The sequence below is a fragment of the Hyla sarda genome, chromosome 6 (genome assembly GCF_029499605.1).
Source record: "Hyla sarda isolate aHylSar1 chromosome 6, aHylSar1.hap1, whole genome shotgun sequence".
Lineage (NCBI taxonomy): Eukaryota > Metazoa > Chordata > Amphibia > Anura > Hylidae > Hyla > Hyla sarda.
This window is the reverse complement of record NC_079194.1, coordinates 154,768,972-154,794,403: the sequence shown is the minus strand read 5'-3', so window position 1 is coordinate 154,794,403 and position 25,432 is coordinate 154,768,972. Positions and strand designations below refer to the sequence as shown.

General features: G+C 42.5%; 1 protein-coding gene across 4 annotated transcripts in view; it reads left to right on the top strand.

Moving 5' to 3' along the window:
* The window catches only part of LOC130276361 (FH1/FH2 domain-containing protein 1-like), a 148,147-nt gene extending 124,205 nt beyond the window's left edge, over positions 1 to 23,942 (top strand). For all 4 annotated transcript variants that reach the window (XM_056525613.1, XM_056525616.1, XM_056525614.1 and 1 more), the window contains 9 exons: positions 8,867 to 9,022; positions 9,109 to 9,291; positions 15,354 to 15,473; positions 16,912 to 17,073; positions 17,416 to 17,606; positions 19,442 to 19,634; positions 19,759 to 19,930; positions 20,676 to 20,852; positions 21,509 to 23,942. In XM_056525613.1, coding sequence (XP_056381588.1) covers positions 8,867 to 9,022; positions 9,109 to 9,291; positions 15,354 to 15,473; positions 16,912 to 17,073; positions 17,416 to 17,606; positions 19,442 to 19,634; positions 19,759 to 19,930; positions 20,676 to 20,852; positions 21,509 to 21,591 — 1,437 coding nt within the window. In that variant the 3' untranslated portion in view covers positions 21,592 to 23,942. The remainder of the gene's footprint in view (positions 1 to 8,866; positions 9,023 to 9,108; positions 9,292 to 15,353; positions 15,474 to 16,911; positions 17,074 to 17,415; positions 17,607 to 19,441; positions 19,635 to 19,758; positions 19,931 to 20,675; positions 20,853 to 21,508) is intronic.
* The last annotated feature ends 1,490 nt before the right edge of the window (positions 23,943 to 25,432 follow it).

The following is a 25,432-nucleotide window of genomic DNA, read 5'->3' as shown; positions in this document are numbered from 1 at the left end:
ATCATCATCACCCTGTCATTATATTATCACCCCCGTCATCATCCCCCCCCCCCTCATCATCACCGCCTGTCAATCCCCTCAGTGGTCTTGAACCTACGGACCTCCAGATGTTGCAAAACTACAACTCCCAGCATGCCCGGACAGCCATCGTCTGTCCGGGCATGCTGGGAGCTGTAGTTTTGAAACCTCTGGAGATCCGCAGGTTGAAGACCACTGCAGCCTTCATCATCATCCAGACCCCTCCTTTTGTTTTCTACTCACCTCCCCTCGGTGGGAAGGAAGGGTGAGCTGGTCTGGGCCATCTATGCTGCAGGGACCGTCTGGTGGGGAAGATTAGTCGTTCCGGGCTGTACATTTTCACCAGGAGGCCCTCTTCTCCGCTCGCTCTGGGCCGGCCCCGGACTAGTGATGTTGCCTTGACGACACACAGGGACGTTCATGCGCATAAAAGTCCATGTGCGTCATCGTCAAGGCAACGTCACTAGTCCGGGGCTGGCCCGGAGCGGAGAAGAGGGCCTCCTGGTGAAAATGGACAGCCCGGAACGACTAACCCTCTCCACCAGACGGTCCCTGCAGCATAGATGGCCCGGACCAGCTCACCCTTCCTTCCCACCAAGGGGAGGTGAGTAGAAAACTAAAGGGGGGTTCTGGATGATGACGAAGGCCCTCGCAGGGGTCTTCAACCTGCGGACCTCCAGATGTTGCAAAACTACAACTCCCAGCATGCCCGGACAGCCATCGGCTGTCCGGGCATGCTGGGAGTTGTAGTTTTGCAACATCTTGAGGTCCGCAGGTTGAAGACCACTGAGAAGGGATTGACAGGCGGAGAGTTCACTCGAGTATAAGCCGAGGGGGGCGTTTTCAGCACGAAAAATCGTGCTGAAAAACACGGCTTATACTCGAGTATATAGGGTATAATACACTGCTCTTGATGTAATACATGTGGACACTTGCGGTATTTATATTCTATGCAGACATATTTATTATAAGTGTTTTGGAACCAGTGATGCCGCTATTTCTCATGATATACAACTTTTTTTTTTTCTCCAAAACTGTCTTAATTTTATAACTGTGTAATCATAAAGTAAGTGTGTGTATATACACATATAAATATATATATATATATATATATATATATATATATATATATATATATATATATATTGCATATAAGTGACTAATACATGGAGGTCACACCGGAACATATTTATTTAATGTGGCTCTCTGAACTCTACTTAGTATACTTAGTGGTCCCTCAAGTTAGAATATTAATCGGTTCCAGGACGAGCATCGTATTTTGAAACCATTGTATGTTGAGACCATAACTCTATGGAAACCTGGTAATTGGTTCTGATGCCACCAAAATGTCATCCAAAAATAGGAAAAAGTGAGGATTAAAGAAAAATAAGTAGATAACTAATATAGATAAAGCAAGTACTTACATATAAAAGTAAGAAAGATCTGCTGAAAGCTGTAATCACTGTCTATGTCAGTGTTTCCCAAGCAGGGAGCCTCCAGCTGTTGCAAAACTACAACTCCCAGCATGCCCGGACAGGCGTTGGCTGTCCGGGCATGCTGGGAGTTGTAGTTTTGCAACAGCTGGAGGCACCCTGGTTGGGAAACAATGGTTAATGTAGAGGACAGGAGCTTCTTCAGGGTCCTATACAGTACACCCAGTGTCCCAAATGGAGCCGCCCTTACTTGGTGTCCAAAAGGAGCAGCTAACCCTGGCACAGGTAAGGAGTAGTACAGAACTTGTAGTTCCTCCCTTTACTGTAGGGGGCGCTACTAGACAGCCGGTCAGTGCATAAACTTCAGTAATGGAGGTGATTTACCAGTGAATGGCCATTCTGATTGGTCAATTCCTGCAGTTGTGACATGTTTCACAGATCTGGACTGTCCGTACATTGTATGTTGAGTCTGGTTTCAAGTTACAATGGTCCAGAAAAAAAACATTGTATGTTGAAACTATTGTATGTTGAGGCCATTGTAAGTTGAGGGATCACTGTATATGTGCAATTATTTGTTGACTCCTATCAGTACTTGTCTTTTGGTGATATCAAAATTGTGTTAATACTGAGGAACAAACCACAACCTGCCGCCTACTGCATGTATTTGATATTTCTACAGTGAGATGGGGAATGTCTTTACAGCTAGTGGAGTGTCCTTCAAGCTCAACCGATAATGATCGTTAGATGACATTCTATCCAATGACAATACTTCTCTTCTTTAGGGTAAAGCCACACTAGACACCTTTTATGCTGCTCATCACAGTGAAATCCACATTACCCAAGTAGCGCGTACACAGCGTATTTCACGCTGTGCAGCGGGAAATACGCTGCATATTCTCAGTTGAGCATACACACACAGCTACCCAACGGCACCGCTGTGTGTTCAGTGAGGTTTGAAGGTGGGTCGGTGCACTGGCGGGACTGTGACGCGTGGCCCCACCTCTAAACCGAAAGCCCTGTATGTCTGCTCATAGAATTCGTAGCATAAGCGCTAAGTGGGACTGTACCTTAAATTGTGTAGATTTGCTGCAGCCATTGCCCTAAGAAGGAAACAGCAAATCTATATATTTAAGTTGTGCTCTTTACTGTAGATCTGCAGGTAATCTGGATCAATAGGGTTGTTTGTGTGTTTTATTGTGGATTTTGACTTTTTTTTATCCATAATATAAATTGACATGTTGTGGATTGGAAATCTGCACCACTGGTGACTTTTTGTGCAGAAATTTTTCACTGTGTAGCATCTGCCTTGCTGGTTCTGCTGCAGATTTTCTGTGCACAATTTCACGCTAAAAATCTGCAGAAAATCAATCTAGTGTGTCAGTATAGATTAGGTTGTCTATATGTAAATATAACTCAAAGGGGTACTGCAGTGTAAGATAACTTGTCTCCTATCTTCGGCTCTCCCATAGAGATACAGGAAATCTCAGAAATTCCATCAGTCGGACCCTCTGCGATCCGACACCTATCCCCTATCCTGCGGATAGGGAATACATTGTCTTACACTGCAGTACTCCTTTAATTATGCTTCAATGAAAAGTTCAGCACCCTTCCCATACCCTTAATTTGTGGTTGTGGCTATAAGTGTAAAGGACGTACCTGAGACTACTCACAGTATAAAGAGAAATAGAACAACAGCAGCAATATTAATAATGATAATAATGACAGTAACTACAAATAATCATAAGCATACTTATATCGATTAGATGTGTGCCCAAAACCGTGACAGTGGGCATGCCTATAGTGGGCCTACCCAATAGAGAATCATAGGAATATGGGAGGGTTGGGTGGGGTTGGGCGGGTCCCGCGAAAAATCCAACACGCCCTGCCAGTGAACTGGAGGGCATTTATGTATACCCTCCCTTAAACACAGCCTTAACAGGCTTACACATATCAACTTTTTACTGTTTCTAGGATCTCTCCTTACTCACAAATAACAATTATAAATAATAATCTTTCCAGTTTAGGCTCCTTTCACACTATGAGCATTCATCCGTTATTAAACATCCGTTTTCTGTGTAAAAACGGATGTATAATAATAGATGAAATAACTGGTTCTGACTGCTGAATAATGTCCATCAAAATAACGGGCATATTCATCCATAAGGCCTGTTGTAACATCAGTCATGTGTGGCCGTTTTAACACCTCTGCCTACAGACTCCCACAGCAGGGACTACTACTACTACTCCCATCATGGAACAGACTTGTTTCCATGATGGGAGTAGTCATTCCCTGGCTGCGGGAGTCTGCAGACAGCCGGGGAGGCTACATTAGTGTTTGTACTACTACCCCCATCATGGACCAGAGTCTGTTCTATGATGGGGGTTGTAGTACAGGGGCTGAGGGATTGATCGCAGCAGGTCTCACTTCTGAGACCCAATGCGATCTGAAGTTATTAAGCAGGGGAGCAGGTGGTATGGTCCGCAACCCTGCGATGTATCATGTATTTTAACTTTCATTTTTAAATCCCCCGCAGGGAGCCCTGAATGGCCGGTACTGAGGAGCCATTCAGGGCTCCCGGCTGGGTTTTTAAAATGAACATTGTGAGTGGCAGCAGGGGCCATATGTATATTAAAAGCACTGTGGGGGCAAGATATATAGCGCTGCAGGGGGGGCAGATATACTGTATAGTCTATATATCTAGCCCCCCTGCGCATTTATAATATGCCCCCCACAGCGCATTAATAAAGAGATGACCCCCGCCAGCGTGTATATATAAATATATATATATACCACCCGCAGGGTATTTATTTTTATATATATATATATATATATATATATATATATATATATATATATACACACACACACACCCCGCATTGCATTTATAATTTGACCCTTCCCCCCCAGAGCATTTGTCATAATATGCCACTGCAGCGCTACGAATGAAAAGTATATCTATCAGCACGCTAGGCTAAACGATAAACAATTCAATATAGGATGGGGGAGTGACAGCAAAAAATATTGAGGGGTGCAAAGAGCTAAGAATATTAGCATAGAACTGTGATCCAATAAATGAGAAAAAATAAGTTCCAAGCACTCACCCCTAAAAGCTTCAAATTTTATTCATTCATGTTAAAATGCAGACTTGGTCCTGGCAAGTGAAAATGGCCAAGTGAAAATGGCGTTTTTTTTTATTTTCACTTGCCAGGACCAAGTCTGCATTTTAACATGAATGAATAAAATTTGAAGCTTTTAGGGGTGAGTGCTTGGAACTTATTTTTTCTCATTTATTGGATACATCTATATACATATGGCGCTGTAGCGCTATGTATGAAAAGTATTTCTATCAGAATCATCAGGCCGGCTGGCTGCTGGCACTATGCGCTGCTGAGTGGCATATTATGTTAAATGCTCTGGGGGGGTCACATTATAAATGCGCTGTGGGGTGTGTATTTTTATATATATATATATATATATATATATATATATATATATAGATAGATAGATAGATAGATAGATAGATAGATATATATAGATATATAAATAAATGCACTGGCGGGGGTCATGTCTTTATTAATGCACCGGTGGGGGGGTGTATGTGTGTGTGTATATATATATATATATATATATATATGTGTGTATGTGTGTGCTGGCAGGTGTCATATCTTTAGTAATGCGCTGCAGAGGCATATTATAAATGTGCTGGAGGGCTAGATATATAGCGCTATATATGTCTGCCCCCCCCCCCCCCCCTGCAGCGCAATATATCTTGCCTCTCCCCCCCCCCCCCCCCCCCGTCCACAGCGCTTTTAATATACATATGGCCCCCGCTGTCACTCAAAGTTCATTTTAAAAACCCTGCCGGGAGCCCTGAATGGCTCCTCAGTACCGGCCATTCAAGGCTCCATAGGGCTGGGTATTTAAAAATGAAAGTCAAAACACAATACATCGCAGGGTTGCGGACCATGCCGCCCACTCCCCTGCTTAATAACTTCTGATTGCATTGGGTCTCAGAAGTGAGACCCGGTGCGATCAATCCCTCAGCCCCTGTATTACAACCTCCATCATAGAACAGGCTCTGTTCCATGATGGGGGTAGTAGTACAAACACTAATATAGCCTCCCCAGCTGTCTGCAGACTCCCACAGCCAGGGAATTACTAGTCCCATCATGGAAACAAGACTGTTCCATGGTGGGAGTAGTAGTCCCTCAGTACTGCAGGAGTCAGCTGATGTCACCTCTTCTGAGCATGCTCAGAAGTAATAGCGGATATTATAAACCAGGTGCAAACGGATGACATAAAGGCTCATCCGTTTGCCATAGACTTCAATGTTAAAAATAACGGCCGGTAATTTACCCGTTTCTTGTGATGGAAGAAAAATTAGTGCATGTCCCGTTATTTCTTCCGTCACAAATAACGTCTGTTATTCATGACGGACTATAACAGGTCATAAAGGATAATCAAAAAATCCCATAGATTTGAATGGGATTTTGAAACAGACATTTAACATCCGTTATTTAGGCTTTTCTAACAGATGTTTATAACGGATCTTTTAATGGAACAACTTTATAGTGTGAAAGGGGCCTTACATCCAATCACTGACAACCAGTACATACCAATATCAATTCTCAGCTATGAAGAGTTACAGTTGTATGCAGTCTAGACAGTTCTCTATATTCCATATTGTTATTATGTATCAGTGCTTCAGAGCAGGTAACAGTTTGTGTTTCTATTCCCTAACAGAAAGCAAATATTTTGGCAATGCTAAGAAATGGAGTTGTAAAGTATACTAGAGAACTGCTGAGATTTCGTGATTAAATGTCACTAATTACATTTATCATAGTAAAGCGGAATGCTCATGTGTTCTCTATGGGGAGGGTAGGGTTAAGCTGCAGCCTATCTCTCCTACAACTATAGAGTCGGACAGTTAAAATCCAACATGCTGGACACTTCTCTCCACTGACAGTCTCAGTAGAGAATCGGTAAGCCACCATACACTTTAGACAGTCAGCTGAACACACCAAAGTCAGTGAGTTTAGCTAACTTTTGTCCAAGATATATGGACACCTTAAAGGGGTACTCCGCTGGAAAACATTTTCTTTTAAATCAACTGGTGCCAGAAAGTTAAACAGAATTGTAAATTACTTCTATTTAAAAATCTTTATCCTTCCAGTACTTATCAGCTGCTGTATGCTCCAGAGGAAGTTCTCTTCTTTTTGAATTTCCTTTCTGCCTGACCACAGTGCTCTCTGCTGACACCTCTGTCCTTTAGGAACTGTCCAAAGTAGGAGCAAATCCCCATAGGAAACCTCTCCTGCTCTGGACAGTTCCTGACATGGACAGAGGTGTCAGCATAGAGTCCTGTGGTCAGACAGAAAAGAACTCCAGAAAGAAATACAACTTCCTGTGGAGCATACAGCAGCTGATAAGTACTGGAAGGATTAAGATTTTTAAATAGAAGTAATTTACAAATCTGTTTAACTTTCTGGCGCCAGTTGATTTAAAAGAAAATGTTTTCCAGCGGAGTACCCCTTTAAAGGGGAACTCTGGTGGGAAAAAAAAATTCAAATCAACTGGTGCCAGAAAGTTAAACAGATTTGTAAATTACTTCTATTTAAAAATCTTAATTCTTTCAGTACTTATCATCTGCTGTATGCTACACAGAAAGTTATTTTCTTTTTTAATTTCCTTTCTGTCTGACCACAGGTCTCTCTGCTGACACCTCTGTCCGTGGCAGGAACTGTCCAGAGCAGGAGAGGTTTGCTATGGGGATTTGCTTCTAATCTGGACAGTTCCTGACACTGACAGAGGTGTCAGTAGAGAGCACTGTGGTCAGACTGGAAAGAACTTCACAAATTTATCTGTAGTACATTTATAGTATACAGCAGCTGATAAGTACTGGAAGGGTTTAGTTTTTAATAGAAGTCATTTACAAATCTGTATAACTTTCTGGCACCAGTTGATTTGAAAACATTTGTTTTCTACTTGTTTCCACTGGAGTTCCCCTTTAAAGGGGTTATCCAGGAATAGAAAGAAGTAGAAAAAAACAGCACCACACCTGTCCTCAGGTTGCGTGGGGAATTACAACTTGGCTCCATTCACTTCAATCAAACTGAGCTGTAATATCACATACAACCTGAAGACAGTTGTGGTGCTGTTTTTTTGAGGAAATCAGCTCTGTGTTTCTAATAATGTTGAGCCCTTTTAGTACACTGCACATGTGCACTGCTCCGCAATGTCAGAGTGGTCTCGGCGACTCGCAGGCCCCACTGTGTGACTGCTCATAGTAGCAGATTGCCGCTACGGGCAGGCCAGAGGCGGGGGAAGGGGGGTGGCAACAGCTGGAGGCACAAAATGGGTTGAGTCACCGGCAGATCCACAATGTGAAAAACGCTGCAGATCCGTTACGTGTCGCCCTACCCCTAAAGGGAAACTGACACCTGGGTCCACCGCACAACTGAATTTACAGGTGGAACCATTAGCAACAGGGTCACCTGCACTATCTACCTGTATAATTAGGTTAGTGCAGTGGACCCTGCTGTCAATTTCCCTTCAAGCCCTCTAGGACCCCTCACATGCATAAGGGATCTCAGCCTCTTTTGACCAAGATGGCTACAGTTGTATGGAGTGGCCTTATGCATGAAATGCCCCCGATGATTGAGTAGGTTACCCTGTTCCACCAAGTGGTTGATGTCCCAGAAACTGACATTCCCCACTAATCTAAAATTTCTCTTTGGTCCTAATCCCATTGGTCTGTATTTTTAAAGAATACACATCACTTTGGCAAACTTTTGAAATGTCATAGAACTATGTCAGAAGTTTTAATTGGTGTGGTCTGGGTGCTGAGACCCCAACATTCACTAAGACAAGTGGGCAGAAGTGTCAGCTTAAAGGACAATGGTCATCCTGTTCACCCACACTGAACCCCATACACCAGGTTATAGTGTGGGTGAACAGGAGACCGATGTGGAGTAATATACATACCTGCTGCCCGGCATAGTGTCCCTCTGAAGGTCCGCTTCTTTCTTAGGTGAACTGCGCACAGGAGGCGGGCCCGCCAGGTGAATTTGAATATTCATGGGCGCTGGTCACATGAGCGCTTGCGCCCACTGAGCGCTCACCTGACCAGCACAGCAGTTCACCGAAAAAAAGAAGCGGACCTAAAAAGGGTCACTGCTATGGACTGCAGGCACGTATCTTAGTCAGAGACCCCACATCGGTCTCCTATTCACCCGGTGTATTGTTTTTAGTGTGGGTGAACAGGGTGACCGTTTTCCTTTAACACTGTGCTCTTTTATTTCTGCTTGGCACCACGTGGCGTGGTGTGGGCGGTGAACAGCTTTATAGATAGGCAATGAAAAGTTTTAGAACCACTGACACTTTATTAATGAATGTATTTATTTATTTTAAACAGAAAGGGGTTGATGTAAAGAAACAAGCTCTGGTTGTGTTAGACCCCAAGAGAAGCAATGCTATCAACATTGGTCTTACAGTTCTTCCCACAGTCCACATTATCAAGACGGCAATCTTAAATTTTGATGAGTACGCCATCAATAAAGAGGGTATCGAGGTAAAGTGTGTTCAGCTATAAATCCTGCATTGATGTGCCTCTGCTGCAATGCCATGTATACAATTTATGTTTATATCTTCCTTCAGAAAATCCTTACAATGGTTCCAACAGAAGAGGAAAAGCAGAAGATCCAGGAGGCTCAGATTGCAAACCCTGATGTCCCCTTGGGATCGGCTGAACAATTCCTTCTTACCTTGTCCTCTATTAGTGGGCTGACATCCCGACTCCAACTCTGGGCCTTTAAGTTAGATTATGAGACCATGGAGAAGGTATTTACCACATTTTGTTGTGATTGATTTAAGGGATTCTCCAGTTTGCTAAGTCGCCTTTTACATTGGAGTTGTCCCCTGGGAGCTGAAGATTTTTGGAGATTTTCTTGCAAGGAAACAGGGGTATATTATGTACCATGAGCTTTTTTTTCATACTTTTTATACTTCATACACATATATTTGTGCTCGGTGCTTTAATGAATAGCGAGCCTAACCTAACTAACACTGAACCTGACAAACCACTCTATTAAACTAGGCAGTTAGATTTGTGCCATATACTGCCACGTACAGGTATACCTTAGAAAAATAAGAGGGCATGCCTTAAAGAGGATATAATTGAACAATAGATAACCGAAAAAAGGGGGAGGGCAGGGTCGGTCGCAAAGAACCCGCGGCGTGAGATCCAAGCGACTGCTGTGGGTTCTTAAAGGCCGAGCAGCCCCTCCCTCAAATACAGGTTAAGTATTTAGCCTTAACACTTGTGCTTGGTGCTTTAATGAATAGCGAGCCTAACCTAACTAACACTGAACCTGACAAACCACTCTATTAAACTAGGCAGTTAGATTTGTGCCATATACTGCCACGTACGGGTATACCTTAGCAAAATAAGAGGGCATACCTTAAAGAGGATATAATTGAACAATAGATAACCGAAAAAAGGGGGAGGGCAGGGTCGGTCACAAAGAACCGCGGCGTGAGATCCAAGCGACCACCGTGGGTTCTTAAAGGCCCGGCAGACCCTCCCTCAAATACAGGTTAAGTATTAGCCTTAACACTTGTGCTTGGTGCTTTAATGAATAGTGAGCCTAACCAAACTAACACTTAACCTGACAAACCACTCTATTAAACTAGGCACTTAGATTTGTGCCATATACTGCCGCGTACGGGTATTCCATAGCAAAATAAGAGGGCAAAAACTCAGATATCAATACGTCATTTATTTCAACAAGTTACATAACAATTGACCGAAATGCATCTTTCATCTCGGATCTGGGATTTGGAACATATTGCATATAAGCACCTGACTTCCAACGTCCTAGCTTCCTCATAATGTGAGCCGGAACGCCATGACGAGAGGCAAATGCTGCCGCACCTATCCGAAGTGAATGAGCCAAAATGACAGAGGGGTCATTTTGGCAGAACCCGTAAATGTTTGATAAACCAGGCAGTACTGTAAACCATATTCCAGGCAGTACTGTAAACCATATTCCAGGCAGTACTGTAAACCATATTCCAGGCAGTACTGTAAACCATATTCCAGGCAGTACTGTAAACCATATTCCAGGCAGTACTGTAAACCATATTCCAGGCAGTACTGTAAACCATATTCCAGGCAGTACAGTAAACTTTTTGTATATTTGGTGAAAGCAAACTGTCAATGAGCTGTTTGGCAATGGAGATCAAACCATTTAGTCCATGAATAACTCTTGAAATGGCGGAATTGGGCACCATGCAGGATCTGCTTCAGGAATCATCTGAAAAAAAGAGCAAAAAGTTGAGTCTGGATAAGGCATCTGCAGCCGTGTTTCGCACTGGTAAAATGAAAATTGAAACATAATGACAGCCAGACCAATTTCCTGAGTAATGACATAATGACTGAAGAGTATGATCTACTCTTAAACAATATGTTTACTGTAGCGTAATTATCAGACACAAATAAGGGTGCATTCACACCACGTTTTTGCAATACAGTTCCCGTATCAGGTTTTTGATGAAAAACGGATTCCTCAAAACCTGACTAAACTGTATCAAAACGTGTGTACAAATTTTAACCTGTATACAATAAAAAAACTTATATGGTTTTAAAAATGTTGCATCCGTTTTTAACTTATCACTCAATTATGAATAAAGTTTCACTTGTTTGATTGAAATTCCAAGAAAAAAAACTTTGCAAAGTCAAAAACCGTATGGTGCAAACCGGATGGAACTGTATGCACATACGGTTCTGTACAGTTCCCATTGACTCCCATGTTAAAAGAAAACATATACGGTTTCATACAGTTTGTCACCCGGACCAAAAACCGTGGTAGGCTACGGTTTTGGGTACGGGGATAAAACTGACAAAACCGTACGGGATGCAACCGGATGCATCTTTTGGCATGTGGTTTTCAATGGAAAGTCAATGCATACTGTTTTACAGTTCCGTACGGTTTTCACATTGAAAACATATATGGGGACTGTATTGCAAAAACGTGGTGTGAATGCACCCGAACACAGTTTTCCTGGACCACTTGTTACCACACACACTAGCAGCAACCACTATGGGGAAGAGTTCGAATAAAATGGTATCACAGCTCTCAAGAGACCCTTGTTTTAGATAGTTATAAAAACACCCTTTTATTGATATGCATTAAAATTATAGATTCCACACGTGAAAAAGATATATAATAATAATAATAATAATAATAAACCCTGCATATATAACATTAGGGGAGTGAGTAAGACCAAGAGTAGGTACTTGTTCCCATAGGTACAAAGGGGGTTGCGCAGGACCTCTCACATCCAGCAAGAAACACCCCTATTGGTAGACAATGCCACCCAGTAAAAAGAAGGAAAGATACACACTCCAGGGTAAAAGGAAATCCCCATAGCAAACATATGCTGTTCTGGACAGTTCATAAAATGGACAGAGATGTCAGCAGAGAGCACTGTGCTTGTGATGTCAGCAGACAGTTCTGTTTTTCAAAAAGAAAAGAATTTCCGCTGTAGTATTCAGCAGCTAATAAGTACTGGAAGGATTAAGATTTTTTAATAGAAGTAATTTACAAATCTGTTTAACTTTATGGCACCAGTTGATTTAAAAAAAAAAAAAAAAGTTTTTCACCGGAGTACCCCTTTAACCCCTTAAGGACTCAGCCCATTTTGGCCTTAAGGACTCAGACAATTTAATTTTTACGTTTTCATTTTTTCCTCCTCGCCTTCTAAAAATCATAACTCTTTTATACTTTCATCCACAGACTAGTATGAGGGCTTGTTTTTTGCACGACCAGTTGTCCTTTGTAATGACATCACTCATTATATCATAAAATGTATGGCGCAACCAAAAAACACTATTTTTGTGGGGAAATTAAAACGAAAAACGCAATTTTGCTAATTTTGGAAGGTTTTGTTTTCACGCCGTACAATTTCTGGTAAAAATGACATGTGTTCTTTATTCTGAGGGTCAATACGATTAAAATGATACCCATTATTACATACTTTTATATTATTGTTGCGCTTAAAAAAAATCACAAACTTTTTAACCAAATTAGTACGTTTATAATCCCTTTATTTTGATGACCTCTAACTTTTTTATTTTTCCGTATAAGTGGCGGTATGGGGGTTCATTTTTTGCGCCATGATCTGTACTTTTTTTTGATACCACATTTGTATATAAAAAACTTTTAATACATTTTTTATAATTTTTTTTTTAATAAAATGTATTAAAAAAGTAGGGATTTTGGACTTTTTTAATTTTTTTTCGTTCACGTTGTTCACCGTACGGGATCATTAACATTTTATTTTAATAGTTCGGACATTTACGCACGCGGCGAAACCAAATATGTCTATAAAAAATGTTTTTTACGCTTTTTGGGGGTAAAATAGGAAAAAACGGACGTTTTACTTTTTTATTGGGGGAGGGGATTTTTCACTTTTTTTTTACTTTTACTTTTACATTTTTTTACATTTTTTTTTACACTTGAATAGTCCCCATAGGGGACTATTCATAGCAATACCATGATTGCTAATACTGATCTGTTCTATGTATAGGACATAGAACAGATCAGTATTATCGGTCATCTCCTGCTCTGGTCTGCTCGATCACAGACCAGAGCAGGAGACGCCGGGAGCCGCACGGAGGAAGGTGAGGGGACCTCCGTGCGGCGCTATGAATGATCGGATCCCCGCAGCAGCGCTGCGGGCGATCCGATCGTTCATTTTAATCGCGAACTGCCGCAGATGCTGGGATCTGTATTGATCCCGGCACCTGAGGGGTTAATGGCGGACGCCCGCGAGATCGCGGGCGTCGGCCATTGCCGGCGGGTCCCTGGCTGCGATCAGCAGCCGGGATCAGCCGCGCATGACACGGGCATCGCTCCGATGCCCGCGGTTATGCTTAGGACGTAAATGTACGTCCTGGTGCGTTAAGTACCACCTCACCAGGACGTACATTTACGTCCTGCGTCCTTAAGGGGTTAAGGTATAGTTATCACATTAATACACCTCATGTAAATAAATAATGAAAAAGCAACATTACAGTTTTGTTGTGCCCTTAAAGTTCCGACGCGTTTCCCCCCATAATACTGGGGTTTCTCAAGGAACACTTTGGGTAAAAAAGTCCTTTAGATATGGACTGATGTCAGGGAGCGGAGCTGGTCATGGATACAGCTGTAGCACACCCCCATTACTTGACATATCAGGATTCGCTCGATGACGTCTGATGCACGCCTGGATGGCGTCTGATGCATGCCTGGATATGTTAGATATGTTCTGGCCGTGTTCTCCAGAATAGATCCAGCATCCTCCATATCTGAAGCATGCGACATGTCTAACAATACAAATAAAACAACTTAACACTCTAAACACAAAAGATCCTTAAACATCACGTATGAATGTCATCCTAAACGACTGCGAAACACAACTTACCTGTAATAAGAATACCTATATTCAACCTGATAACACAAATAATGCCGCGAGGGCCTGTAGGCGAAACAGACCAGGCCTAAAAGTGAAGTGCCATCTGTGAAAAAATAACTAACATAGTGAACAAGTGTGACTTACGTAACACTGTGACCTGCAAGATCCTGACCCATAAACTTGATGGGTAGGAGTGCAAGAGAATACCCAAAGCCGTGATGGGTACCATGAAAACAGAACTACCTGAGCCCTGGAGTCGTTGAAGACCACACCTATAAACAAGACGTTATGAAATTCCAATACTACGAAAAGCCTCAAAACCCATAGCTCCACACACCAACCTGAAAAAAGCAGCTGGTACTGACAAAGCTAGACTACCACAACCTGGACAAGACGGTCAACACAAGACGGCTGAAGCTGATGGCTGATTCCACTTTCAAGACCTAAACAAGCAACCCAGTAAGCACAATACAACAGACTCCACCAGATAACCAACAACCATACCCACCTGTAACTTCAAACTGACGATACAATCAACATCAGAAGCGCGGAAATCACACCGTATAATCTGCAGAACTAACAGAAGATGCAGTAGAACACAGTCAATGCAAATAAATCGACCTACAATTACCTGAGTAACCACATGGATGACCCAAGTGCATGATGGGACAGTGGAGACTGCAGGAAATTCGAATTTAAATGTATCAAAGATTGAAAGGGTTGTGTGTGAGGCGTCCAACATCATTCAAGTTAGAGTGCAATGTCCGATGTTCTACAGCTGTTCCCAGACTGCAGACATATAGGGAAAAATAAACCCTAGAGACAAGACACAATGGCCCAGATATACTAAAAATGACTAATGCAGACTTCAAAGTACAGTCTTCAAATGTGCCAGATTTATTGTAGTGTATGAGGCTGATTGATAAATCTGGTATATCCTTAGCCTGTCCTGGTGTAAGTTTAGACCACCTACTAGTCGGCTTAGGCTACTTTCACACTGCATTTATGACATGGCAGGCAGTGTGAAATTAGCCTTACTTCAAACCAAAAAAGTGCCAAAAAATACATTTTTGGACACTTTTGCAATAGTCAATCTGGACCATTGTGTCTTTTTGGAGAAGCAATAATTCCTGTTTATAGTTCTCTGGTCTTTTTCACTGTATTTACAGAAATACTCTTGTCACTTTTTTTTTTCCAGCCTTTTTTCTTTTTAACTCCAACATTTAGATAGGTGGGTTGGGGGGACATGATCAGAAATGGTGCACTAAAGAAAATACAGAACTACATAGGTGTATGGAAAAAAAATGCTACAGGTCTGTGCTGGAAACAAGTTCAGATTATAAAATGCTGCGTACAAGGGGTTTCTCTGTAGATGAGATTGTTAGCTCTGCAGCAGGCTTACAAGTTACAGTGAACACTAACTGTTTTCATGGTTCCTCTAATAGGAAATTGCTGATCCACTATATGACCTGAAGCTGGGAATGGAGCAACTATCAAAGAATAGGACGTTTAAGGTGATCCTGTCCTCTCTCCTGGCAGTTGGGAACTTCTTGAATGGGTCAAAAGTAAGTGCGTCATTCCCCTTTACCCATCTGTTCACTTTGTGAATCTTTGTTCTTCAGGAGCAGTCAGCAGGGGATTGTTACTGTTTTCATAGCTATTACCTTCTGTGCTAATGGCTGAAGCTACTGATGTTGCATAGTAGTGAGAAATATCAATAGGAAGTTACATTGTTACATTGAGAAGCAAATTGTAGACTCCGACATCAGGTAACTGAGAATAGACAGTGCCCCATAGTCTACAAAGTCAAAGGAAATGTGTCATCAAAAATAACTTATTGTTTAAATCAAGTTTTTATGTTAACCATATTTTTAAGAATTTTTGGTAACCTTTTTTCTAATAGTCCATGTTACTATCTCAACACACCTTATGACTTGGCTGGTGCCATGAAACATGTAGAGGAGGCCAACATTTAGTGATTTTAAATCAGGTCCTGAGGTCACTATAGAGAGTGCACCGCAGGCGCATCTTTACAATAATCTTTAATTAAGAAAAATATACAGTTATATTGATCCCTTCATCAATGCTCTGACCATGGGGGTGGTAGTCCCATGCCTGCAGAAGGTGACCATGTGCCCCCAGCAATCACTGGCAGCCAGCTGGAAACCATAGCATAACGGAGAAGCAAGCGGGTGCCCAGGGCTGCTTTCAGCATGCGTCTTCAGACACCAGAGAGCACCAGCTGGCTCTGACTGGCAGACGACACAGTGATTTAAATCCTGCAGTGAGGGCAGGGAACACTCTGGAACAGTGCACCAATTGGGGATGATAGATGATGCATAGATAGAAGACCTCCGCTTCTTGTGCTAGGCAGATATCACTTGCTACTCCGCTTTACTTGTAAGTCGCAGGCTTAAAGGGGTACTCTGGTGGAAAACATTTTTCCAAATCAACTAGTGCCAGAAAGTTAGAAAGATTTGTAAATTACTTTTATTAAAAAATCTTAATCCTTCCAGTATTTATCAGCTGCTGTATGCTTCAGAGGAAGTTGAGTTATTCTTCACAGTCTGACCACATTGCTCTCTGCTGACACCTCTGTCCATGTCAGGAACTGTCCAGAGCAGGAGAGGTTTGCTATGGGGATTTGCTCCCACTCTGGACAGTTCCTGACACGGACAAAGGTGTCAGCAGAGAGCAGTGTGGTCAGAAAGGAAAAAACAACTCAACTCTCTTTTGGAACATACAGCAGCTGATAAGTAATGGAAGGATTATGATATTTTAATAGAAGTAGTAGAATAGTAGTAATTTAAAAAATCTGTTTAACTTTCTGGAACCAAATGATTTGAAAAAAATAATAATTGTTTTTCACCAGAGTACCCCTTTAAGGGAGGCTGCAGCATACAAGCAAATGTAACAAGACTGAGAGAAATTGTCAAATAAGATAATATTATTATTAATATTATTATTTCTGTCAGTAACATGTTTTTATCTCCTTGTTCTCAGGCAAAGGGCTTTGATCTCAGTTACTTGGAGAAGGTCTCAGAGGTTAAGGATACAGTCCATAGACAAACACTCCTTCATCACATGTGTAACATAGTGAGTGAGAAGTTCCCTGACACCTCTGACCTGTATTCTGAAATTGCTGCCATCACTCGATCATCCAAGGTAAGTGTTCAATGAGTTGTGTGGTGGTCAGCACCAGTGTCTGAAATGATTTTTGGCCCATGATAGGCCTTCAATCTTTGTTTGGAAGGAAGCTGGTCCCACACTGCGCTCCGAATGGGACCAGACTGGCTCTGTTCACTGTATTGTCAGCTTCACTTGAACAGGAGCTCAGCTGCAGGTAACATGGGGCCATATGAATGGAAAAATCTTCCTATTTGCTGACAGCAAACAGAGATCTTGAAAAAGATGAAGACTTGAAACTAAATATCTCTTACAGTTCAACTAAAAAATGATTCTATATTGAGTTCTGGGTTCTGATCCAGATGCTTCTCTGCTAAACAGGTGGATTTCGATGACCTGGCAGACAGTCTGGTGCAGCTTGAAAAGAGGTGTCGGGAATCATGGGAGAGTCTTAAAGTAATTTCCAAACATGAAACAAAACCAGGATTAAAGAACAAAATGACAGACTTCCTAAAGAGCAGCACCGATAAAATAGTCATCCTGAAAATCGTACACAGGAGGATTCTTAACCGGTAAGGGGTAGGGGTGATCTGCAAGCATGAGCAGACATGTTTATTTAAAGGGTTGTGGGGGAATTGTTTGTTAATGGCCTGTACTGTGGATAGGCAATCAATATCTCATCAAGGAGGGGACAAACTCTTGACAATCCGGCCAACCAGCAATTTGTCTGACCCAAAGTGCCCGCATACACAATAAGTGGAGCCAGGAGTAATTTTCCTCAACTCATCAGAAACCTTCTGGCAATGCGGTCTCAGCTGTTCCTCCAACATAAGAGTCACTACCCAGGTACATGCATACACCCCCTCCCCACTCTATTCGTAACAAATGATAGCATTCGTAGTCAGAAGCAATGGATGACAGAGGCATTTTGTCATTGTTCTTCTGCTCAAAGTGTGTTAGGTTAGGGGCTAGACTTAAAGGGTATTTAATTTCTTATCCACCGGTGCTCTTTAAGCACGAAGTGGTGTCGACTACTGAACAGAGCAGTTGTTGACATGCCCCCTTCATGCATCTATGAGAGAGCACGAGATGCAGTGCTTGTGTATCTCCAGCTTTCCCAAAGAGAGGCATAGAGGAGGCAAGTCAAACTTTGCTCAATTTGGTGGTCTACACCGCTCCATGCAAGGAGCAGTGGTGGCTCCACACATGAGGAGAGCAGGGCACTAGGCAGGAGATCATGGGGGTCCCAGCAGTCTGACCCCCCCCCCCCCCCCCCCCCCACGATCAGACACTTATCCCTGATCCTGTGGATAGGGCATAAGAAGTTAAATACCGGAGTTCCCTTTAAGGGTTAGGGTAACTCTTAACCATGATCCTATATGCCAGCCCCCCTATGAGGGAATTTAGCACCAGGTGAGCAAGATCAATACTTTGAGCAGAACCACGATGAGCAGAATGGCACTTCCATTGATTGCTTATGTCTTCGAGTGCTGTAATTTTTGAGGAACAGAACACGGATGGGGGTGTGTGTGCACCTGCGTAGTGAGTCTCATTTTAGAGGCTGCATCACCAGACAAGATCCAAGAAAATAACACAACACCTTAAAGGGGTACTCCACCCATAGACATCTTATTCCCTAACCAAAGGATAGGGCATAAGATGCCTGATGTTAATCGCAGGGTTCCCAACGGCCGGACCCCCGCGATCTCCAGGCCGGCACCCAGCATTCTAAATATTATTGTTCAGAACGCTGGCTTCGGGCGGCCGTGATCATGACGTCACGCTACGCCCCCCTTCATTCATGTCTATGGGAGGGGGTTTGAAGAGTGACCACAGCCGTCACTCCCCTTCTAATAGACATGAAGGGAAGGGGCGTGGCACGGCGCAATGTCACTACCATAGCCATCCGAAGCAGGCGCTCTGAACATAAATGTTCAGTACTTCGGGTGCCTGCCTGGAGATTGCGGGGGAGGCTCCAACGGCCGGACCCCTTTCCATCAGACATCTTATCCCCTATCCGGATAGGGGATAAGATGTCTAGGGACAGAGCACGCCTTTAAGTAGACAGCTCTGTATGTTGTGTAATGGCCATGATGTAGCTCACTTCCCATTCACTTCAATGGGAGCTAAAGTTAGATTAACCCAGCATGGCCACTACACAAAATTTGGTACTGCGGCTCTGACAAACAGCTGATTGTAAGGTGCCAGGTGTTGAACCCCCACCAATCCGATGAAGAGAGGCCATTATGAAAAAAGGTCTGATTTACCTATGAAAAAATAATTTTGTATAGAAATGTAACCAGAAATGTATAAACCAATTTATATGATTAATGAGATTACAAAATGTGCACAGCGCTTCTGTAAATAAGAATTTAGATTTACAGAGACGGCTTTGTCCTGTTGACAGGTTTCGGTCCTTCTTGCTGTATCTGGGCTATTCCTACTCCTCTGCCAGGGACATGAAGATAACAAGATTCTGCAGAATTATCAGTGAATTTGCACTAGAGTACAGGACAGCACGGGAGAGAGTGCTGCAGCAGAAACAAAAGAGAGCTGCGTACCGAGAACGGAACAAAACACGAGGAAGGATGATCACTGAGGTAAACTGTTTACTAACACATTCCACAAGTAGATATTAATGTGCTCAGGGACTCCCTTTTTATAAATTATTCTGCTTTAGGGAATTAAACATAGTGAACTAACTACAATGTCTCTTATTTACAGACCGCAAAGTTCTCTAGTGCTGCTACAACACCACCACCAGTGACAGAGAACAATATAACATTTACTAGCAACAGGTTACAGACGCAGTCATCTGAGGAGGGACATGAAAATATGACCAATATACTGATCTCATCTGGGGAGCCCAACAACCGCAGGAGCCGCGGAGTCCGAAGTAAGAAGCAAACAACCATCTTTATAAGACTGTGTAACTGGAGATTAGGATCAGCCATAGACAGTAGATGATACAAACATATTGATCCTGAATTACAGGTTTCATTAATCGTGTTATGGGAAACAGTCCACAAGCTTTTTATAAGATCCGCCAAAAGGTTTAGCAGAAAGTCCATATAAAGTCTGTAAATCAGTACACTACTGAGTGCCACTGTCTGTACATTTTAGTGAATGGTGGGTTTCTCTGCACCTGGACCCCATAACACATGGATATGGCAGCACCACAGAGCCCCCACTAATAACAGTGTACAAAGTATTAACCAGAAATGAATTGCCTACATGTATATACATAAGTGGTATGTCATCTAACAAATGTTATATTGTTCCCTTAGGACTACACCTACAGTGTGCAGTACCTCAAAAAATGTCAGTGCATGTATACTATTACTAAAGGGCATCAGTGCTGTAGCAACATGATTGGAACAAGGAGCTAAACTATTCACATAGGCACACAATTGTCACTTTTTGTATTCTGTAGCCTTGCTAAAGATTGCTTGGTCCCCATTCTCCTGTGATGCTGTAGAATTGTGATGCAGTTTTTTTTTATATTTTTTGTTAGATTTTTTTATGCAACCCTGGATGAAAATCTTCAGAATACTGTAAATCTAGAGACTGTATTTGTCAACTGGATCATTCGTTTGACTTATAATGGTTTTTCCACCTAACACAATTCTTATCCATTTCAGGTTTAGGCCGGGCCAGCCCTCCAGACCTATCAGGAAATAAAGAGGAGCAAGGAGGAGCCCCTGTAGACACTTCTGATGAGATCATGGATAGACTGGTCCAGTCTGTGACCCAGAACCCAAACCCAAGAGTAGCAGCCCCCAAAGAACGGAAGAGATCAAGAGCCAATAGAAAATCTTGTGAGTATTTTCCTCCAGCTTCAGTTAAATGGCCATTTCCATCATAAAGATTTTCCTAGGCAGTGGAGGTTCTGACTGCTGGGACTAAAACACCTGATATTCCCATTTCCACTCACCTTTATAATGCTAGTGTAATACAGAAATAGTCAAATATTTTTACATCTCAACTAAAAACTGGGAGAGGGGAGACAGTTCTCTGAACCGGATGGAGCCATATCTTTTTGAACTAGAATTGGAGAATCCCTTTAGGGTGGCCATAGACTGAGCAAAACTCCACTTTCATATTATGCACATGCAACAGGGAATAAGTAGTAAATGGATATGAATTGTGTTGCTTATGTCTGTAAAACTGTTATAATGCTTTCTGAAGGAGAGGAATATGGCATACACCCGACGACCATCTCTTTTTTGATTTTAGAGGAAGATTCTTAGATCGTAGTAATAAACTGTGATTTATGACGTTTTTATATTACAAAAAACAAAAAAAATCCCTTTGAAAAGAAATCTGTCATCAGTATCTACTATCACTAGTAGAAATCCTAATATAATGGCCATTAACAAAAGGAAATTGGATACATAGCAATTCCATAACACACATCTATTATTAGGAGAATTTTGTGCAGAACTTGTGCCTCATGTCAGATCTTTTCTTACAGTGAGAAGAACTCTCAAGAGTGGTTTGAGTGATGACCTGGTTCAGGCGCTGGGACTGTCTAAATCATCAGAGGTGGCTGTATAAGTGACATCTGCATAGACTGCTTACGCACTAGTCCGCTGCCCCCTGTGGTGGGATACGGAATGGCAGCCCACAAAGGGAGTCCAAATTGCATGGTACAACTGGACAATGAATGGAGCAGAAAACGGCACTATATGGGACTGCATTACTTTACTGTCACCTTCAACAGGAGACTTTCAAGGAAGAAATCAATGTTACATTACAGGCAGTGTCCGTCCATCTGCCAGCAGATCTGCCTCCAGGACTGCAGTCTACATTGCTAATATCAATACTATCCATTTGCAGTAACCACTTCTCTGATCTCTGGCTTCTAGCACTACAAGGGAGGGCAGGCACATTTCTTTCTCTGTACACAGAACTGCTCTCAGTTTACAGTTGTGGCTGCAAACAGCACAAACTATCATGAACGTTATATGTCCCTCACCAGCAGTGACTGTAATAGACTTTAAAATATAAAGTTCACAAATGGCCGACGAGTAACTGCAAACCAGGTTCAGCTCTGTCCACATGTGCAGAAAACAGCCCCATATTGGGCTCAGAGTTCCATAGGGCAGTGTTATCATGCAGCAAGTCTGGATTACACACATGTAAAGCCTGAGTACATTTCCTACAGTCACTATTATACCTAACCAGCTGATGGAGACCAAGGATCAACAATATAATTATTACCTTCCAATCTATATAGCACTCAGACACGGCTTGATATTTTGGGTATGATGAATGTAATATATGGCTCCACCTAGTGGTCGACCCTTTTGCACTTCCCATTCTTTGTAACTTTACAAGCTGTTTCTCTGGTAAGTGCAGTCATTCTCCTAAAGCATCAACCATGTATGATCTCAATTAGTCGTCCTGTGTAGTTAATCTTTAAATTTGCATACAAAATATCCCTTCCCACCCAGATTTGACATATGCACGCCAGCATTATGCTTGCAGTTACAGCTTTTGAGCTGCCTGTGTCTCCTTCTACTTGAAATAACACATTTCTTGTGCAGAGGAGATCAGGTCACATCCTATTTATACCATCTAATGACTGGTGGCACTGTTATTACATGGGCAGCGGAGGCCACCCGGTCTCCTCCCTCCCATAACACTGCTCATTTTCCTTGCTGTGACTGGATGAATCAGTGCTGCTAATATAAACCCGCTCACATGGCCTGGTATATTTATCTGTTTCACGCCCTCCTAAACCACTGTCAAGAGCTCCCCACTCCTTACACTGAGATCATGGCCTATAAAGAGTCCCATAAAACCACTGATCCCCCTCACTGTGGTTCTAATCTGTGTATAATGAACATGCAGCTGCTCTGTAGGCGGTGGACCATGTAGGGGTTAGTCTGGTGGGTACATTCTGACTATTTGAAAACCCATGAACTGGACAGGTGGGGTGGCCTCTTGGTAAATTGCGTAGAAGGAGATTCTGTATATCAGGGCCCGGGAGCACCCTGAAAACTCAGAGACCCACTCATAGTTCGATCTATGTTTACTCTGAAACGGCATAGCCATACATGGTGCATCCTTGATCACTATGTTAAGGGACCCTGTCAATGTTTCATGCTGCCTGTGTTTTGAAAAGCTTGAAACTAGTCACAGGTTCCCATTAAAGACAAGACAAATTGTAAGAGGGTGGTAAGGGGGCATCACTTTTACAAATAGAGGCCTGGACAGCTCTCTACGATGTATCTCTATGGCTGCAATTTTCTGGGTTTCTGAGTGCTAGTAAAACAATTTCCTTCCAATTCCCAAGCCTCTATCGCTTCCGCACAACCAAATCTAGATGGTACAAACTCACAACCCCTAGCCCTCCTCCAGTGAGTGGTATGCTGTCTGCAAATTGCACAAAATCTTTCTTCCTAACTCGGCCATACATATGCTTTCCAGTCTTCCATAATCCACCTACTGAATGCACCTTCAGACCATCTCCTGGATTCCACTCATAATGCCACATACTGCACATAAAGGGTTAACACACTAGGAATCCTGGGTAAAGTTTATATTTAATGTATTTTAACAGTCACCTATATATTTATTTTTTAAAGGGCTTTAGTCAGGAGACATTTTAGTGCCTTGATCTGTGGAAAATAGCCACTCCTGTGGTGTTTTTAGTGTAGATTTGGGGGAATTTTGTAATGAAGAAAGTGGCTTCTGAAATGTGCCGAGCGACCTGCCACGCTGACATCCCGGTCGTCTGTAGCACCACGCAGTCATTTTGTGCAGTTCATAGAGAGTGATGCACAAGTTCTGAACAGTATTATGAAGTCATTGTACCACTGTCTATAAAGTCACCGCATAGGGAATGTCATTTCTTGTAAACATTGTTTTTGTTTCTTCAATAAAATTGATGAAATATCTTATTTTTCATGTGTTTTTAAAAAATTCATTTAAAATTTAAGGCAAATATAAAAATAGAAAAAGAATAAAAAGCTAGCACAACTACCTAATGCACGGGTGCACGCTGCTGTGGTAAATACAGAGTATATAAAAAAAGGTTGGAGCAGCACTCTTGGTTAAAAAATGGAGGCTCATAGCGTACTCTTTGATAAAAACATTTCCGCCATCCACCACGCGGAGGTGGCCTCATTTGGGATGGACCCTAACACTCATTTCAATCACCTCTGCTGGGCATATGGCCTCTGACTGGGTGACATACAGGATCCACTATCAATATTAAAAAAAAAACTCCTGTGAATCACGGCTACAGAGGGTTCCACTCCCCCTAAATTGCGCAGCAAAAACATAGCCAGCACAACTACCTAATACACTGTAGGGGGAGGGGCACCTTCTGTAGCCGTGCACCCCTCCCTGATTTACAGGAGGTTTTTTAAATTGATAGTGGATCCAGCATGTCACCCAGTCAGAGGCTATATGCCAAGCAGAGGTGAGTGGAATGAGTGTTAGGGTCCAATCCGAAATGAGGCCACCTCTGCGCGGTGGATGGGAGACACGTTTTGTTAAAAAAAATAAAAAATAGGGAACAAAACAGGGTATTGTTGTAAAAGACAGTATGTGGAAAGAAGTTACCATCTACAACACCTGTTGTGATCAGGATCTTTCAGTAGTGCAGCCTCAGGTATTGGGCCTGTAACTTCATGCAAATGAATCCAGAGGTCAGATCTTAGGCACCAGAAGCTCTTCACTGTAGGAGTTTTGTAGTTGTGAATGTCAGCAGTCCTGCAGATCAGCTGACTGAACAGGCTGCACTGTACCTCTCCATTACTTACCAGGCATCTGAACATTTTGTAGTGGCTGTTCCTGGTATTGCATTACTTCAATGGCACTAAAACAGTAACTTCAGTGATGGTATATACCAGTAGTCTTCAACCTGCAGACCTCCAGATGTTGCAAAACTACAACTCCCAGCATGCCCGGACAGCCGTTGGCTGTCCGGGCATGCTGGGAGTTGTAGATTTGCACCATCTGGAGGTCCGCAGGTTGAAAACCACTGGTATATACTGTATAACTCAGACTAGTGACCTCTATCCTAACAATATTATGAAAGGTCAGAAAGTACAGGTATATAGCAGATGATTTTTCTCTGCAATTTACCTGTTATATTGTTTGACTGTTTAGTAAGTAGATACACTGCAGAAAAAAAGTAAAATGCAATGTGTAGTATTTATTGGCACTGTACTATGCAGCATGTAAACAGGTATGTGACCAGCACCCCCTAAGCTATCTACAGGTTATTATACACTACATCCAAGTTAGGACTAGTGGCAACAATACAGCATTTAGAACAGTGGTCTCAAACTGTGGCCCTCTAAATGTTGTAAAACTTCAACTCCCAGCATGCCGCGGCATGCGGAGAGTTGAAGTTTTGCAACATCTGGAGGGCCACAGTTTG